The 17840-nt window shown below is 43.7% G+C and overlaps 1 protein-coding gene across 1 annotated transcript in view; it reads left to right on the top strand.

The window, feature by feature from the left end:
- Positions 1–17840, top strand: part of ARHGEF28 (Rho guanine nucleotide exchange factor 28) — a 197102-nt gene that overhangs the window by 37617 nt on the left and 141645 nt on the right. The window contains exons 3-4 of the mRNA XM_054986796.1: positions 388–529; positions 3933–4226. Of these exons, the coding sequence (XP_054842771.1) occupies positions 388–529; positions 3933–4226 (436 nt within the window). The remainder of the gene's footprint in view (positions 1–387; positions 530–3932; positions 4227–17840) is intronic.

Below are 17840 nucleotides of genomic sequence, written 5' to 3'. Positions count from 1 at the left end.
AAATTGTTTATGTCTGGTTGACATTTTAAAATTCTGCTTTGAACTGTAGTTATAGGAATTAGTGAAATCTGGGTTAAAATTGTTTCAACATTGTGGGCACGATCTTACTAAGTGAAATACAGAAATCCTGTTAATTTCAATGGGAGAATTTTAAGCATATGTTTACCATAATTCTCCCATTGTTATCAGTAAGACTTCAGAGTGTTAAACTCTAGTTTTGTCCCACATATATTGCAAACTTATAAGTGTTGTCTTTAATTATACTGAGAGTAATTATTTGTGTTTTACGAGAAAACATAGGAAGAAAATTAGAATGAACTTTTAGTGTATGACAGTATGTACCTGGGTGGAGCTTATTATATCTACAGAGCTGTATTCATGTTCCAGGGACAGCTCACTGTATATGGAAAGTTTTTCACAATTCTCCCAGAGGATGCTGAATTTTACTTTGTTTATGATGGCTCAACGCAGAGACATGTGGTTTTTGCCAAGCGTGTTTCTGATAACACCGTTCAATCTATTATTCCAGGTGAGTATTCTTTTTATGTTATTTTATTTATACCCCACCTTTCTCTCCAAAGGGTAACCCAAAGTGGCTTATATCATCCTCCTCTTCTCCACTTTATTCTCACAACAATCCTGTGAGGTAGATTAAGTTGAGAATGTGTGACTGGCCCCAGATCTCCAGGGCTGTTTCCACATATCTTACCTTCTGCCGGAACATCGCGGTGTTACCAGAACTGCTATTTATGGGGAAATTAGCAAGCAGTTCGGCTTGAGCTAGCGCGGATATTTACCCAACTAATCCAGAGTCAGTCTATCAGATTACTCAGACAAGAAAGAGGAGGCTAATATTCATATAAATAATGTTTACTAAAAGTGTGGCATATGCCTGACATAGCACTTTCATACAGCAGACATACAAGAACTCAGAAATAAAGGATGGAAAGTTACAGAGACATTTGCATTAGCAGGAACCCACTTGAGATCGATGGAATAGAGGCAATACATTACCGAATCACGGTGAGGAGCAGAGATTCCAGCAGCGAGGTTGGGGGAAGATGTACAGTGCCATCTGGGTTGGGGTTGGGGCACAGCACCCGGCCGTGCACAGTGCCGGGCACGGGCATGGGCACGGCGCCCAGCACCGAGCACCTAGTGTCAGGCAGAGCCTGCTTAAATAGCCGAAATGTGTTCTGAGATGGAGCCCTGCGGGGCCGGCCTGGGACTGGTTCTCAGGATGTTTTCAACAAAAGATATAATGGGCTAATGAGATATGATGGGCTCATATCAGGATGGGCCACTTTAGGATCTGATTGTGAGACAGTGACACCCTTGGGATGGGACAAAAGGAAGGGAAGGAGTGCAGGGCGGGTTGATTAGATTTGACAGGAAGAGGGGTTGTACTGATGGGATCAGCTTGGAATGTCAGTGCTTGATGGGCACATCAATATGAATCTATTTTCTGTTTTGTTCAGCCAGCACATCTCTTCCATCCCAGGGCTGTGGCCAGTGATCTGCATATCAGGGTGAGGCAGGACCTCAGAACGTGACAGGAGCCTGGTGGGGAAATGGTGGACTCAAGGAGAACTGTCAGTAGTAACTGCCTGTTGCCTGACAACATGGCTGCCCTCTTGTCAATGCTGGCGCCAGGGTTTCTGGCGCCTGCGGCCAACCCCCCGTGTGCACGTGCTGTGCGCACACGCGCCATGGGCTGCGTGATGATGCCATCATGTGATGACGCCATCACACAGTGCAAGCCAGGGGCATTGGCTGGCGGATGGCTGGGGTGGTGGGCAGAGGCTGCTCCGTGCTCCGCACACTGCCCTGGCAGCGGCTCGTGGCTGCTGTGCCCGGCTGGGGGCGTGTGGCGGCGGCAGCATGGGGCTGGCTGGCTGCAGCAGCTGTGGCCCAGCCATGCCAGCTCCGCGGCTCGCGCCTCCGCCCCCAACACCCCCTCCGGCGCCCCTCCGGTGCCCTCATGCCCTGAGGCCACAACCTACCTGGCCTCAATGGGTGCGCCGGCCCTGCCTCTAGTTTGCTTCTGTGTGTTCATGGGCTCACTGGCAGGCTGCTCTGGGCATTATGGCGGACCCAGGACTGTTCTGCAGTGGCTTCCCTGTGGAGGGCAGGCCAGGGGGCACCTAGTCCATTTCACAGAGAATCCTCCTTGCTTGTGTGTCATTGCTAGCTGCCAGGTCCATGCCCAAGGTAAAATTCATGTCTAGCAATGGGTCTTAGGGCAAGAGAGAGAGAGTCCCTAATTCAGGGAGGCAGAGGGCAGGCAGGGGTGGCAGAGTCCATAAACCATACAGTCAGGAAACAGGCACAAATGGCAGGATCTCTGGTTCAAGAGACAGGCATTAACAACAGAGTTCATAGTCCAAAATGGGGAGGCTTGCACAGATGGCAGAATCCCTGATTGCTGGCAACAGAGTCCATAGTTCTTAAAGGGGGTAGCTGGCTACAGCGGAAGACAGCATCTTCTTGTATGAAATCGCTCCAGAAAGATGTGATTTCATGCAAAAATCCCAGATGACAGCGTCTTCCTGGTGCGATTTCACATGCGAAGATGCTGTCTTCCGTGATGTTCTGGCAGAAGGTAAGACGTGTGGAAACGGCCCAGATGAGCTTCCATGGTAGAGTGGGGATTGACTCTCAGTCATACTATATTGTTGTCCTTTTGTCTTGTTAGAAAGGATTTCAATGAATGATATTTTGATGAAAGCCAAAAGGCAACTTGTCAGAGAAGCAATTGCTGTGGCTGGTTTTCTTAGACAACGTTTGCTGGCTGTAAAGTTTCCCTGCCTTTAACTTGCACTGACATGAAACTCTAGCAGTTGTTTGTTACTGAGTTGTTACCTCTTTATATTATCCTTCTTCTGAGAAGTACATTGCTCCCCTTATCCAGTAATCCTTTGAGGTAAATTAGACTGAGGGTGGAGGCCTGCACAAGGCATGAGCATCTTGCCATATCCACTTTGAAGAGGGTTGGGAGATGACTAAGAGTCAAACTACAAGTGATGCCTGACACAGGTTGGACACTTGTCAGCTTCCCTCAAGTTTTGATGGGAAATGTAGGCAGCTTGGCGGAATGTTGGACAAGTGACAGTAGAAAAGTCCATTGGACAGCAGTCAGAGAGCCAAGCAGCAAGACCAGGATGCCTACATTTCCCATCAAAACTTGAGGGAAGCTGACAAGTGTCCAACTAGTGTCAGGCATCACTTGTAGTTAGGCTCTAAGGTGGACTCTCTGCCTCCCACCTAGGTGGCAGAGAGGAGGAAGAAGGGATGTGTGGCAGTTAATTCCCTCCCCCACCGCTTCAGTTCTGATATACAGGGGCTGTCTGGAACATGGCAGGAGCAGGCAAAAGAGGGCTTAGGGGTCCATTAAATGTTTAAAATAAAAATGGAGGGGTATTAAATTTTGAGAACTGCAGACTTTACCATTCTATCCAGCAAAGGCACATAGGGCAAAGCAGTGAGGAGGACCTTTTCCACCTTGATGAGTGGCAGCTTCTCTATGCGTAATGAATCTCTTTGTGCTTTCACATTGCCTCACATCTTTTCAAGTGCTTGGTTAACAGTCTTAAGGGATATGCATTTTTTGGGAATGGTAAAAGCAGTATTGTGTTAAATCTTTTTTTATAGTGGATGAAAATTTGGTAGGATTTAAATTATGGAACTTATTTATGTCTTATGTAACTTTGCAGAATTAAAAATAAGTCAAAATGATATGCTCCATTCCTGTTCCAGTGCTAATGCCTTCTTGGCTATAAACTTACAGAACACGCAAAGCTCTGTCCTTAGAGGAGCTGAACAAAAGGAAGCAAATGTTGTTTAAAAATAAGGAGAAAAATATATAGTAATCTGGGACATGTTAGCATTGAATATGTAAAGCACTCATGTCTCACCTTTTGTGTACTTTCCAGCTCATGGAGAACAAGAAGCTGTTTCTGTGTGTGTGGTCATGTACACAAAAGAGGGTGTGCCTGAGACTCTGGGCTACTCATCTCTTACTTACAAGCGGAACACAGCTTCTGAGGTAGCATGTTTTCTGATGAACCAAGCTGATTGCCTCACTCCCTCTAGTCACCACACACTTCGCAGCAGGTTTGGCTTAATGGCTGAAGATTTTCAATCAATGGATCATGACATTACACTAGCAATGGCTCATGAAGCGATTCCACCTGCTTGGAATTTCATTGGAAATTGTTCACAAGATGGTAGGTGATTCTCTGGTTTCTCTTTGATTTATAGTGCATGCATGATTATTTATTTATTTAGTTAAATTTATCATCCATTCTCCCCATGAGATTCATACTGTTATATCAAATGAAAAGACATTCAGTAGCATTTTAAAGACTAACAAAAATTTATTGCAGAATAAGCCAGTGTGCATCCATTAGGCAGATGCATTTACACTTAAAGCTACAAGCAGTATAACGGGAGCTGTTACAAAGGGAGACCAATTTAAATCAAGATCCAATCAAAAGATTCATAAATCTCTGAGTAGGTGAGGATTACTCCTAACTTTTGACAGACAGGTAAAATGAGATTTACGTAAGATCTAATCCAGAAGAATACAAACAGACAAGATAAACAGAAAAGTACAGCGACCATATAAAAGTTATCTGAATATATACAGTTATGTCTGCACCCAACCAGTAGAATATCTGGAGACAGTTTGTTTCCTTGTGAGCAGGGGTAATTTCCTAGAAAAAGAACTGCAGTAACTCATTAGCATAACTCATTAGCATATGCCACACCCCCTGACATCACCGGAAGTGTGTCAGACGGCAACATCCACCCCTCAGGCCCCTTTCCGCAAAAATCTCCAAGTATTTCCTTAAAGCAGAATGAACTCAAAGCAGCTTACCCTCGATGTATTGTCCTCTGGAGAGCCAGCCCTGCTTGCACCCATGCATGCATTCACTCACTCTCTCTCACAAGTCACAAATGAAAATAAAGCAGCAGAGCAGAATGAATTCGAAGCAGCTTACGTTCCTTTGGAGCTCAGCTCCACTTGGCTTGCACTCATTCACTCATTTTCTCTCTCTCTCTCACGAGTCACAAATGAAAATAAAGCAGCAGAGCAGAATGAATTCGAAGCAGCTTATGTTCCTTTGGAGCCCAGCCCCACTCAGCTTGCACTCGGAGGAAAAGGAATCACGTGGGCAGGGCCAAAACTAACGTGACCTCTTTTCAGATCTACGAGAACGCCAGTCCGGCACGTTCTGTCTCCAAATGAGCCTTGCTTGTGAGACTTAAGGCATTTTTGTGAGACATTCTGTTTATTTACAAATATTCAGGCTCAACATGAAGGAGGAAACCAGACTGACAGACAGACAGACAGACAGACAGTGCTAGTCTGTAAAACATTATCAGTTAGGGATGTTCACTTCAAAAAATCTGGGTTTCAAGGATAAAAAAAAATTCAGTATTCTGAAATCCGGGTCAGATTCTCTGATCCATGTTAGAGAATCTTTTATTTAACCGATGATTATTTCCTTTGGGAAAAAATATCCAGGGGAATTTTTTAAATATCTAGGGGACATTTTAAAAGCAAATTCTACTACATTTGCAGTGAACCTACTCTTGACTCTCCTCTAAAGATCCCCCCAAATTTCAGGAAGATTGGACCCCAAGGTCCAATTCCATGGGCCCCTGAATAAGCTGCCATCAGCCACTCTCCATTGTTTCCTATAGAGGAAACATTTCTAAGGCTTTTAAACTCCATGGCTTGGGATTCTCTGATTCAGCATTAACTCCCTTGCAAGTTTAACCAACAAAGAGCAACAGAACCAAACTACTGCAAGAGAACCAGTGTAAAACCTGAAAATCCCAATGTCGAACCAGAAAATCTCAAGAATCCCTTTATTGAAGCAAGAAGGGCGGGAACTTGTCGAGCCACAGAGTTTAAAAGGTAGATGCCACTGGTGGCAGCTTGATGGGTTCTTTTGGAGTTTGGGTGGGAGGAGGGGCAGAATGGGATGGAAATCCACTCTGCCAGCCTTGCGTCACTCTCTTGCAGCAGTGTGGAGCTTGGCTCAGCTGCTGTAGCATAGTCATTAAGTGGATGGATTGCAAATCAGCACTCTGTTGGTTTGAATCCCACTACTGCCATGTGCTCAGCAGGTGGCCTTAGGTAAGCCACTCCTCTCAGCCTCAGTTCCCCAGGTGTATTGTAGAGATAATAATAACATTGACTTTGTTCATCACTGAGTGGGGCACTAATCTGTCTAGAAGAGCAGTATATAAGCGTTGTTGTTGTTGTTGTTGTTGTTGTTATTCAAAGGTGCTTGGATCCATGAGGAACCAGCATAGCTGGATTATTCTGAATTGGCATAAATCTGGCTTTTTAAATGGTTTCCTGACCTGAATCACACTCTGCTATTATTAATTCTTTGAAGTGAGGCTCCTCAGATTTATCTGGGGGGGATAGTTTGTGGCACTGGGGCCAAAGTAAGATGTCTGTGCAGGGGTAAGGGAAGATTCCCCTCTCCTTCCCCTTGCCCCTTTGGGGGCTGTCTTTGCTGCCACAGCATGCAAGGGCCTGGGCTGCATGGTCCTTCCACACTTCCTCAAGCTGTGGTGGCATGGGGGAGAGGGTGCCTTGGCCTTTTCCCACTCTGTGCTGGGTTGCCCCATCAGAGGTGGTCCTGGCAATCCCAAGTGGGTGGAGCAGCAGGGAGAGGGCTGGGATAAATTTCCCCTCCCCAGGTCTATCTTGCATCTTTGTTTGGAGCAAGAGGTAGTGACAACTAACTGAATATGAAGGAGGAAACCAGACAGACAGAGCTAGTATTTAAAGCATTATCCGTTCTCTAAACGGTCCCATGTCTGCTCCTATCAGCCAGCTGCAAAACTGTTTTCTTTCTCCCCTGTTGGCTGCATTCCAACTCGAAATGCCTTTGCTTTAGCCCCCAGCCAAGTGTATGGGGTATGCTCTACCTAGCAGCCACCAACCATTATGGATTGTTAAAGAAACCTCTGTGAGCTGTTAGGAGCCAATGGGAAGCCATATTCACCTAGCTCTAAAGACTTTGCTTGTCAGTGCTGGTTTACAAAAAAATACACTATTACAAAAAATGGTTTGTTTCTTCTCATAATACATTACCAGTGTGGTGTGGAAAGCACTTTTCTGTACCTTGATTTTATAGGAGTTAGGCAAATGACATGGTTCCTTTCCACCAAAGCATCCTTGAAGTATGAATTCATTCCCAGAAATGAATTAAAAATTATACTTTGCTGTGTTTTACTTTGTTGCTATCATGTGAAATTGATCAAAAGATAAGAAAATATAGATTGTCAGTTGTTCCAGTAGTATCACAAAACCTTCATATTAGTTGCTGTAATTCAGACTCTGTTTCTATCTCTCTTAAAAATAAATCCTTTGACTTCTTAGTTGGTTTAGCTCAATTTATGTTACTAACAGAACCAATCCTAAGCAAAAATACACCCTTCTAAATTGTTTGAAGTCAATGGATTTAGAAGGTGTAATTCCTTAAGATGGCACTGTAATGCTTCTCAACAGCTTGTGAAAACTTTGGCCCTTGAAACAAAATGAAAAATGGTAGAAATAAAATGTCTCCACCCTGATTCCAAGCAGATTAAGTCTTTTGCTCAAAAATTGTTGTTACAGAAACAGAAGGAGACATCCGTTGTCATGAAACAGTTAAAGGAATGTTGCTGTACAGGAATTTTAGTTAGCTAACAGCTTATTTACTACAATACTACTAATAATAATACTCTGCCAGTGATTGTTTTACCCCTATAAGCTAGGATTTCCATTCAATCATGTTTTAACAAAAGTAGGGAATACAATTAAGGAGATATGCATGTTTAGTCTGGGAATATTTGATTTCATTTTAGAGGAAGTCGAATTCAAAATATTAAAAATTATATTGGTACATGTTACGAAGGCCAGCCAGCCGCATGCATGGAATTAAGACAATCTCAGCGCACACCTACCTGAGCCTTCAAATACTTCTTGGTGGATTGTAAATGTACAATCAGGTTTGTCTGGCAAGCCTGCCCTTCATTTTAAGGATTTATAGCCTGCCTTTTAATCCTATGATCCTCCAGGTAGTTTATAGATTGTGCTTGCAGAGCTTCCTTTCCCTCTGGTCTGCAATTTAGCCAAAGAGAGAGTGGGTTAAGACTCCCAGTCACAAAGAGTCACGGAAATATGGTGTGGAATTCGATGTTTGAGAAAGTGAGTTTGGATTCAAGCACCTGAGGAATATTGGGTTGTTAGGGTGATGACAGCAGGATGCCAGGCTGCTGAGGGTCACTGTAGGCCCCCTTCATACCACCCAGACCCAATGCCAACATTATATAAATCCATGAGTTGCTGTTAGCCTAAATAATAAAATTTAAAAGGGATTGGACAGGTTTTATTTATTTATTTGCCCAGTGGATATTGCAAAATGTCCCTACTCAAGAGTTCATCTTTTTAGCTCTTATCCTGGAACACCAGAGGCAGCCTACAGTTTTTATAATAATGAAATTAAAAGAGAAATAAAGTACAATAACAGTAACTATAGCCCCCCCCCCCTTCCAAGTCTGTTTTTAAAGACAGTTGTGCCAAGCAAGCCATAGATTAATTCTTTTTGGAGATACCTGCAGTTATATCAGGTGCCCTGTAGGAGAGACTTGGGTGTGCTGCTGAGTAGCAAGGATGTTGGATGGATTAGCAGGAAATTCATTTTTAAAAAGAACCAGCATTACTAAGATACTTCTTGAGTTCAGTAAGTTGTTGCTCATATCGCCTGCCCTAGTGGGTTGAGTATAATGAGTTGTTTCTGATTAAGAAAAGTGGTGGTAGAATTGTGTGGCCACCTCAGGCACATGGCACCTCCTGTACGTTTGTGCCTTAAAGAGTTTCACATGTGAATCAGAGTTGCTTTTTGAATTAAGATTACTTGAGTGACTGCCACTGATGGTTAATTAAATAGGAGTGTTTGCTATTTCCTCCATTCTCAAAAGATGACTAATGCTTTGAAAGAGTTTAGAATATTTAGAAAGTGCAACAAAATTCAATTGTGCTGAACTTTAATGCATACTAAAATTAATTATAGCCTGTAAATAAGAACGTAAGTAGGAAATGCTGCATCTTACTTAATTTTCAACCAGAAATTGAATTAACTTCCTGTACTCATTAGTGCATTATCCTCATTCTTTCTAATTATAGCTGGCTGCTGGTGAATTAGAGCCCACTGTGATTATCATCAGATTTTGTGGGGCAGTTCTAGTTTCTGCAACATTTTATGCATGGTTAACTTTATAGTTAATTATTATCAGTGGTACTTAATGTAATAAAATACCTAATGAATCTTAATTTCCAAATTTGTTCCCCCCACCCCCCACTAAATCTTCCTGGAGGTGATGTTATACTAAATATCATATTGTAGGTCTGCTGCCAGTTTTGTGGCTGATAAATACCAATGCATGTAACACTGTTGATCAGTGAACCACGAGAGAGTTGTCCAACCCATGCAGTCCTTGATGCCTGTCTTTCTCTCTTCCTTCATACAATTCTAATCCTCCAGTCCCACTCTTTCCCACTTCCTACTAACTCTAGATTTCATTCCCCATAATACTAACCTTCAGCCTAGCTCTCCCCCTACCCCATCCTCAAGGGATTATACCTGTGGAACTTGTTCCATGTGCGCAAGACTGATGTGGGTAATTTTGGCCAATTTCCCCTTTATGCTGCAGCCTCAGGCACATAGCTCTGGAGAGCCTCCCTGGCCCTTAGCAGCAGCCTTCGGGGTGTTCATGTGTGTATGTGCAGGGATCTGCACAGGAAAGGGAAAGATGGCAACCCCCCCACCCCGGCCCTGTGTATTTGATCTGTTCATGGGAGGATTCACTCCAACACATACAGAACTCTTCTATTTCTCCTCCCTAATGTGTTCATGGCAAGAGTTCACTGCTCTAAGCACAATACAGTGTACAGTAAAGCATAGAATAGTGTAGGGAAAAATGAGAAGCCACACTCAGAACAGCAGTCACTCCAGCTTAAATAATAGACTGAAAAGGTGCAGTGCTAGGAATATGTCATCCACTATCTAACCATGATATGGTGACAGTAACTTTGAAGTGGAAATAAATAAAACAGAAGCTGTACAAATAGAGTATGAGCCTAATGAATACTTCATGTTCCTTTTAGGTCCAAAAGCTGAATATGGTGGATCACTTAATATTTGCCCAGCTATCTTAAAATACTATACCAGAGCTGGATTTTTCTGTTACTTTTCCCACCAAGTCATGCGTATTAATGAAATCTATAGTGTTAAATTCTGAGGATGGGGTCTTTAGATGAGCTCACAAAATGTGGCATCCAGACTATTGTGCTGAGCAGGTCAGCTATCAAGATGTATGAACCTATCATTTTTGTGGCCTGCTGCAGTCTGTTGAAGATCTGGAAGGCCATTCTATAGGGCTGCCATGCCATTTATCACCCGAGGGCCATATATTATCCTGGGTAGCTTGGATGCAGGTCCATAGAAAGAACCCGACAAGAACTGTGTGTTTGATTATGGTTTATAGTTGTAATATTGAAGTGTTCATCTTTAGCCAGTTGTCAAAGGTCAGCAAATTAACTGGTCCACTAAGAGAAGTTTGGCAAGTTTTATTTAGTTCTAGTTATGACTGTGCAAAATATGTTATTTTGGCCTAAAATGGCCCTATTTTTAAGATGATTTATTGTAATGTCTGATATATTGTAAATGCATTGTTATTTTTATAAGGCACTTTTTAGGACTCATGGCCAAAAACTAAAGAAATTATTTTAAATAGGCAATCTAAAACTACAGTCAAGTACGTGAACTTGGATACATGTGAAATGGATACTTCAGGGAAGAAAGACAAAAGATCATATTTTCACTGTTTGGGCTATCTTAGTGTTAGTTAAGATGTGTATGCTGCCAAGATTCATTTTCATAAAGGCCATATTGCTTGTAGCTAGTTGTCTTTTTCTGTTTGCCTACTTTTGGCAAACTTGTCTTATATAATTCCATCTGGGTAACCGTGTTAGTCTGTTGCACACAAATAATACAGAGTCAAGTGGCCCTTGGAAGACTAACAGTTTATTCCAACATAAGCTTTTGTGGGTCACAGTTCATTTCACCCCTTACATAGGTCAATTTCTTCAGCTATTCTTCTGTACTTTCTCATATTATCTGCTTAACTCATTTCAGCCCGCTCTAGGTTTTATGTTTTGCCTATCTAACAACAGTTGGGAGATTGTCAAACTCATGCTGAGTGAACTGATTAGTCTTTGGACTGATTCTTGTTTTAAACCAACCTCTCTTTGTAACATCCCCTGTTTTCTGTATAAGTCAGCGTGATCGATTTATGTTCCAATGCATTGGATGAACTGATCTCTGGCTCACTAACACTTATTCTGGAATAAAATTTCTCTGTCTTTAAAGTTCCTCTTTTATGCCATACATACACATCAGTTACTAGATATAACATGCCATTTTTCATGCTGTTGCATTCACAAACTTTCCAAAATATGGGTTCCAGATAGTGTTCACATGCAAAATTGTAGCATGCCTTTGTGGAAAAAGTTGAAATGACCTCCTTGGTGTTTGGTAAGAGCAAGTCAGCCGACAAACAAACAAACCCTCTTTTAGACACAGATTGACACAATTTTTAATCAATGTCAGGGTCTCTGGAATAAAGAGTTAATTAGCATTCAAATTAGATATGTGTTACTGATACTGAATAAAAAACTTATCAGCACAATAGTAGGAAGATCAAGTCAGGATGAAATGGAGGCTTCTGGCCCATTGTGATGTCTTCCCTCCAAGACACAAAACTAGATTTTTCAGCTTCCTTCCTGGAAATGAATAAGCTCCATCATCCAGGGAGATCTTAGTCATTACTGTGAGAGAAGTATTTGTTTTTCATTCTGTTGGACAGGAGAAGGCTTCAGGTGGAAGGAAGGACAGGAGGATTTATGTAATGGGTTAAACAGATTCAGACATTGTCACTCAAACTGTGTATTCTGGCTTCAACCTTGAGAAACGGTGCAAAACAAGGCATAGCTACGAAATCTGTGTTTGGCTGTCCTGCGCCTTGCAGCATCTCCAGCTTTTATGAGACACAGCCAGTTCACCTTTTTACAAGACAGTTTGATGAAAAACAGTCGTTGTTTGAAAAAGGGACGTTTTCCAGTTTTCCAAAAATGATTTTTGTTTTCCAAAACCAGCTTCCTTACCAGCAGTTCTCTCCCTTGCCCATTTTGTTTCCATTATCCATTGAATTCTAGTACTGTACAGAGTTGGGTTTCTTTTCTCTCTGGGTTTTCTTAATGCTTCCGTTTCACTCTTTACCTGACTGATCTTTCAAATCTTTGTGTACATTGTTTTATCATTTATAGAAAACGTACACATAGTGTTGTTTTAATGATTTTTTTATTTGCCGCCTTGAGCAGATCCTAGGGAAGTGGAAACAATGAGACTTATTTTTAGCAAGTAGAAGCACTTACAAGAAAGCCCCTGTAGAGAAGTAGTTAGAACACTCAAGGCAATCCTAGCACTGTATGCTGGCCTATTTTACAGGATTGTTCTGAGGATAAAATGAAGGGGAACCATATTGCCCTTGGAGAAATAATGGGCTGAGGGAAAAATACCTAAGGTGTAAAGGCTGTGTTTTCATCCGTAACAAATTTTACCTCTCTGATTTGTACTGTATCATTATCTGTTTTTGAGCTGAACACAAAAAGAACATTTTAAACTTTCTATAAAAGAGATGCCCGGATATTAATGAGTGGCTCTATAGAACTCTTGGTGTCAGTCCCTGGCAGTTAGGTCCCTCAGCCCTTCACAGTTAACACACAGGTGTTACCAGAACTGCTCTTTTTGAATGGGGATTTAGCTAGCAGTCTGAAACTAAAATTAGTGCGGATCTTTTAACCAATATATACCAGGGTCCCTCTCCAAACGCTCATGCAATAAAGAGGCAGACTAAATAAAGATACAACGAGTTTTACTAAATAATGTGGCGTATGCCTGAGCTAGCACATGCATACAAGGTTACGCACAAGAGCTAGGAAAACAGAGTAGGAAAATAGAGACGGTTGCATTAGCAGGATAGCCCACTTGAGAGCGATGAAGTTGGGTATACTCACAATCCTGAAGCGGAGCAAAGACGTAACAGCGAGGTGGTCTAATGCCTGCACTAGATCCAAAGTAAAGTGACAGCAAGGAGTCTGGATAGGAATGGCATATGCACCATGTGGCCTGGGAGACCAGCTTAAATACCCCAAAACGTACCCTGGGGCTGGTGCAGTTTCTAGTGGTTCTCACGGGCGAAACAAAGGTTTTAATGGTTCTACAACTACCCTAGATGGGTTGCTTTAGGAATCTGATTATATTATTGTGACACCTTGGGAAGAGGGGACAAAGGAGGGAGGGGGAGATCTGGGCGTGTTGAATGGATGTTCCAGCGGACAGGGGTTGTCCCGACGTCATCAACTCTGGAATGCGGAGGCTGCTTTGAGATGCATTCTCTAAGTGCTTGGGATGGTCGGCACTTAGCTTCTTCTCTGGGGCAGCTATTAAGATATGCAGAGCAGGGCGAGGTTCCCCCGCTGTGGACGTGGTCTGCTCGCTTCTCTGGAATGGCTTCTCTCAGCAGGCTGCTTCTCTGGGTCTTCTGGCTGCCTGGGAACATGGCTTCCGGCTGGGCATGGCTGGGGCTTGTTAGCAGGCTGCCCGGTAGTGAGGGCAAGCTGGGTGACCGGCCCGTGGGAGTCTCCAGGCGGGAACTGGCCAGGTCAGGCTCGCTGGAGGTTTCCCTGGCTGGCACCTGGCTGCTAACAGCACGGCTTGGGCCAAGGGGAGGCAGGGCTCCATGGAGGCAGGGAACAGCAGGTATAACATAGTCCATAGCAGAGATAGGAACAGCCCAGTGTGGGTAATCCGTAGTAGAAACGTAAGCAGGAAACAGACACGTGTATTAGAGTCCAGACACGTGTGAAAGCAGGATACAGACATGGGCGATGTTGCCCAGAAAGAGAGTCTCTAAAGTGGCTTTAGAACAGCAACGCAGGAAACTGACCATAGTCTATTGCAGGCCTAAGAACAGGAGGGGGGGGGGCTCCTTGGCAACACAGGTGTTCCAGTTGAAGCAGCTTTATTGAAACCCATTCAGTACAGGTGTTCACCTGAAGGTGCAGAAATTGGCAGAAGTGACAATTCAAACAAAGGTCTGGCTATTATAGGAAAACTTCCTGCCCTCCCTGGTCCATTTGCATTCTGGCGCGAAACCCCAAAGAGATTGCATGGGAACAAAGTAGTTTAGACTACATGAAATACAAAGAAAATCTGACTCTGGGAAAGTTACAATGTTTGCGGCTAGCAGCTCCTGCAAGGACACTTGCTGTGGAAAGTGAAAGCACATATTTGCAACAGACAATGGAGGGGCCCACTGGCTGTCCTGCACTTAATATCAGAAGTTAAGACACTCTCGGATGATCTATACAGAACATAGCATATAATTCTGGCAAACAGCATCGATCAGTACAAAATGCAGAATACAAGCATGACAGGTATGCTGGCATACCTGACACTTGGTTTTGAATATATATGACTTGGCAAGCAGAATCCAATGAGGAAGACCTGTTTGGCAATAAATAATGCTGGATTTCTGTGTTCATTTGCTTATAAGATGATATTTATGTTTAGAATTTTGCAGATAATTAATTTTTTTCTACAGCTGTAGAACCCCCCCCCTTTGTATCCCTCCTTCCTTTTGAATGAGAGAGATCCAACTTCCAAGAATTCTGAATATCTTAGATCCTTCTGGACTATGTGCATTACCACAGAGTTTTCAGTGAGTCCTGGAGAGGCATGACATCACTTCTGGGTTTCCCCCAGAAAAACTGTAATGCAGTTGTGCAGGTGGTGCCTCTCAAGTCTCCCTCAGACTCCCACTGGCTGGCAATCCTAGGCTGCTTAGATGAGGTTTTGGATGAAAGAGGCAATAATCTTTTTAATTTTGAAAAGCCATTGATGATAATGAATTCTTTTGGTTAATCCTTTGTACCCTGGCCTCAGTCTGTTATAAGATTGCATAGGATTTTTTCTCATATTTAATATCAGTAACTGGAGGGAACGAAGTTTGTAGCTATAACTATTATAGTTTTTATGAAAATAAAAAGTTTGTTGAAAACTAGAAAGACTGGTTACCGTCATAGGTCTGTAAATTCTACGTATTACAGCTCACGAGTCATTTCCTAATACAGATAACGAATGCAGGATTTCCCCACCTTGAGAAGATCGTGTAGTTTTGGGTGCAGTGCCTTGGGAGGGTGGTTTTTGGAGAGGGTTAGGGTTAGGAATTCTGGAAGAACTCCAGGCCACACCTGAGGTTAGTAACCCTAAGTGGCAATGGGCTATAATGGTTAAATGCTCTTCTTCTCCTCTTGACTTTTGAAAATAGTACTTGAGCAGGTGCAAAATTGCCTTTCCTTCACCATTAAAAACTGCAGCCCATCACCAGAATTTAGGATTAAGAGTATTGATTCCAATACAGATGGCTCCTTTGCTTTTAGGAAATTAATTTTTAAATTCAGGCATCACCTCAGTTCTGACTATTGTCTTTTTGAACTGTAATTGAGGTTCCTGAAGATAATGAATGAATGGACTCACTTCTTAACATTTCTGATCTCTTGGCCTCTCAGTCTAGGGGATTCCCTCTTCCAGTGCTGGCAACCATTGGAATCTCTATGGGCTGGGGACATGTTAATTGGTATTGTTTCAGTGCTGCAACATCACTTCTGGCATAAACCCAGGTACTACTCTAGGAGTTCCCAAACTTTGTTGTTTTCCATATAATTTGTGTGGTCTCTTAGAGCATCCCCTGATGTGAGTGGAAGTGACATTACAGTGTCAAGGCAATGCTGTTCCCCCTGTCCCCTCATTTTTTACAGCAGTGGCTGGGGAGGCCACAGGAAGTAGTAGGAGACCTGGCCACCCTGCACTGCAGCAAGGGAGATTAGCAAAACCTCAACACCCAGATTGTGTTGTACACGTAGCTTGGCTTCTCATATGTGTATATGAAGGTGCCTTATACAGATTCAAACCATTGATCTCTCTAGCTCTGCTTGATCTGCTCTGACCTAACTTGCCCAATCTACTTCCAAAGTTACCAAAGATGCTAGTCATCACAATGTAATTATACATTGTATGAGGAAGTACTGGTTCTAGTATTTGGGGAGGGGGAAAATGTTCTCCCTGCATATGTTCTTCAGTTTTGTGCACACAGTGCCTATGTGTGTACAAATTGTATGCATGTAGATTCTACATATGAAGAGATGCTATGTTTTTCAGGAGATGATGGAGGCCAGAGGTTCCAGAAGAGGTTCGCTAGCAGACATATGGCTGGAATTGCAGAAATATGGAAATAAAAATTGTAATCTAATTTTGCAGTGTGACATTCACTTGAAAGGTTTTTAAAAAATATATGCAACCAGGGCTTTTTTTCAGCGGGAACACGGTGGAATGGAGTTCCGGCACCTCTTAAAAATGGTCTCATGGCCGGTAGCCCCGCCATGTGACCATTTTTGCCGAGGGAAATTTAAACTTTAAAAAGCTCCCCCCTTGTTCCAGCTGACCCAAAGTGATGTCATTGTGTGGTCTTGAGTTCCACCACTGGGTTCCACCACCTCTTTTCCCAGAAAAAAGCCCTGTATGCAACCATCTTATGTATTCTGATGAACTTATAAACCTGAGCGTGTGTTCTGGTTGGCTGGAATCTCAGGCTTGATTGATGATTTAAGTTATTGTCTGGGGATGAACTGCTGGAACCCCCCAGACATACCACAGCCACAACACCTGGGGCCTGCGGAAAGCATACCGCCATCACAGCAGGCGGAGAGTGGCAGAACACTGGTGCCTGGGGGAGCCCCGGATGTGCAAGAAGGCAGCCAGCATACCCCAGGAGACTGGGGAGCAGCCCCAGATGAGCTCCAGACCCATCCCCGGGTGCTAGGCCCCAAGGGGCAAAGCATGCAGGCAGGAGATACTCCTACCCCTGCACACACACTGAGTGGGGCTGGCCAGCCGGGCATCAAGCCCACAGGAACGCCACCTGCCCCAGGGACCTATCTAGCTGCAAGCATGCCCAGGGAGAAACGGCTACCAGGCCGTTTTGCCTGGGAAGGTCCTGCCAGCCCCATCCTCCAAGTAAGAAACAAGGAAAAAGGGAGATGCTGGAGCTGGGGAGAGATACCTGGAAGCCTCCCCAGCTGGCCCAGGTCTGGAACAGTCAGCCCAGGGGGAAAAGGGTGGAGAACAGAGCAGGGAGAGACACCTGGAGGCCTCCCCAGCTGGCCCAGATCAGGAGGAAGCAGCTCACAAGAGGAAGGGTAGAGCAGGGCAGGAAGCCCTATATAAGGAGGCTCAGTTGGGAGCCAGGGTGTGGAGAGTGCAGGAGCTGATGGTGGGTTGTGTAGGAGTGATTGGAGAGAAAGAGAGGGGGGGGAGAGGGGAGAAGGAGTTCACTTGGCAAAGGATGGTATAAGAGGGAAGAGCAGAGGCTTCCACAGGACAGGTCCATAGGTGACTGAGAGGGTGCGAGGGTGATGTATACCCCGCCTCCTTCCACTATCCAGGGGCCGATCCCAAGCCTGCTCGTGCCCAAGGCCCTGCCCATGGATACCCACGCCCAGGGCTCCGCTGCTGCTATGGTGGAACCTGACATATTCAAGGAATGTGCAACAAAAAAACTGTATGCAAGATTCAGTCTTATTCAACTTGTTCTTTTATTTGGCTTGTTTAACAATGGCATAATACGCTTGAAAGTCTGTGGCAAAACAC

This window comes from Eublepharis macularius, chromosome 8 (genome assembly GCF_028583425.1).
Source record: "Eublepharis macularius isolate TG4126 chromosome 8, MPM_Emac_v1.0, whole genome shotgun sequence".
Taxonomy (NCBI): domain Eukaryota; kingdom Metazoa; phylum Chordata; class Lepidosauria; order Squamata; family Eublepharidae; genus Eublepharis; species Eublepharis macularius.
Note: the sequence above shows the minus strand (reverse complement) of the source record. Positions and strands in the feature narration are given on the sequence as shown.